Source organism: Camelina sativa, chromosome 11, assembly GCF_000633955.1.
Source record: "Camelina sativa cultivar DH55 chromosome 11, Cs, whole genome shotgun sequence".
NCBI classification, from domain to species: domain Eukaryota; kingdom Viridiplantae; phylum Streptophyta; class Magnoliopsida; order Brassicales; family Brassicaceae; genus Camelina; species Camelina sativa.
In genome coordinates this window covers 1,406,190-1,406,893 of record NC_025695.1, presented here as the reverse complement: position 1 = coordinate 1,406,893, position 704 = coordinate 1,406,190, and the positions used below count along the sequence as shown (strand labels likewise).

The window sequence follows — 704 nt, the reverse complement described above, 5'->3', positions numbered from 1 at the left end:
CACTAAATTCACTGCGATAACAGAGCTCTTCTATTAAAGAAAGTTTCCATTTTTATAAATCCCTTTGATGTTGTAGTACGTACACACCACCCGAAGAAGACTAAGACTAGTTCTATCTTCCCCGCCGCCGCCGCCGCCGTCGTCGTCGTTATCATAATCGCCGCCGGCCGTTAAATGGCTGAGCCCAGTGATAGTATCGCTCTCTCTAATCTCCTTCTCTGCCACGAATCGGAGTCTTCTTTAAACTTAGACGAAGAGAGGATTGAGAGATCTGAGCAAGTACCTCACTTTCCTACTACGATCGGTGATGATGAAGATTATGTGGCGGAGCTTGTTCGTAAAGAGAATCGCCGATTCGAAACCGAACCCACTAAAACGTCGTCGTCTTCTTCTTCTTTCGATAGATTGATTGCAATCGATTGGATTCTCACTGTCCGTAATCTCTCACCCAAAACAAACAATCAACAACTTTTTTTTTAAGTGTGTGTGTGTCCTAATTACACTCTTTGTTGTCCTAATTCTCACTTGTTTTGATTTGTTTTTTTCAGACAAGAACAAGATTTGGATTCCAACATCAAACAGCTTACATTGCGATTTCATACTTGGATCTGTTTCTCCATAAAAGATTCATCGGTGTAAGTTCTGTTTTTGGTGATTGATTAATTTTCCCAATCTGATGATGATGATGATCTAAAAGATCGATT

The 704-nt window shown here is 40.6% G+C and overlaps 1 protein-coding gene across 1 annotated transcript in view; it reads left to right on the top strand.

The window, feature by feature from the left end:
• LOC104727521 (cyclin-D5-1-like) overlaps positions 7-704 on the top strand; it is a 2,019-nt gene continuing 1,321 nt past the window's right edge. The window contains exons 1-2 of the mRNA XM_010446620.2: positions 7-432; positions 549-651. Of these exons, the coding sequence (XP_010444922.1) occupies positions 175-432; positions 549-651 (361 nt within the window). The 5' untranslated portion in view covers positions 7-174. The remainder of the gene's footprint in view (positions 433-548; positions 652-704) is intronic.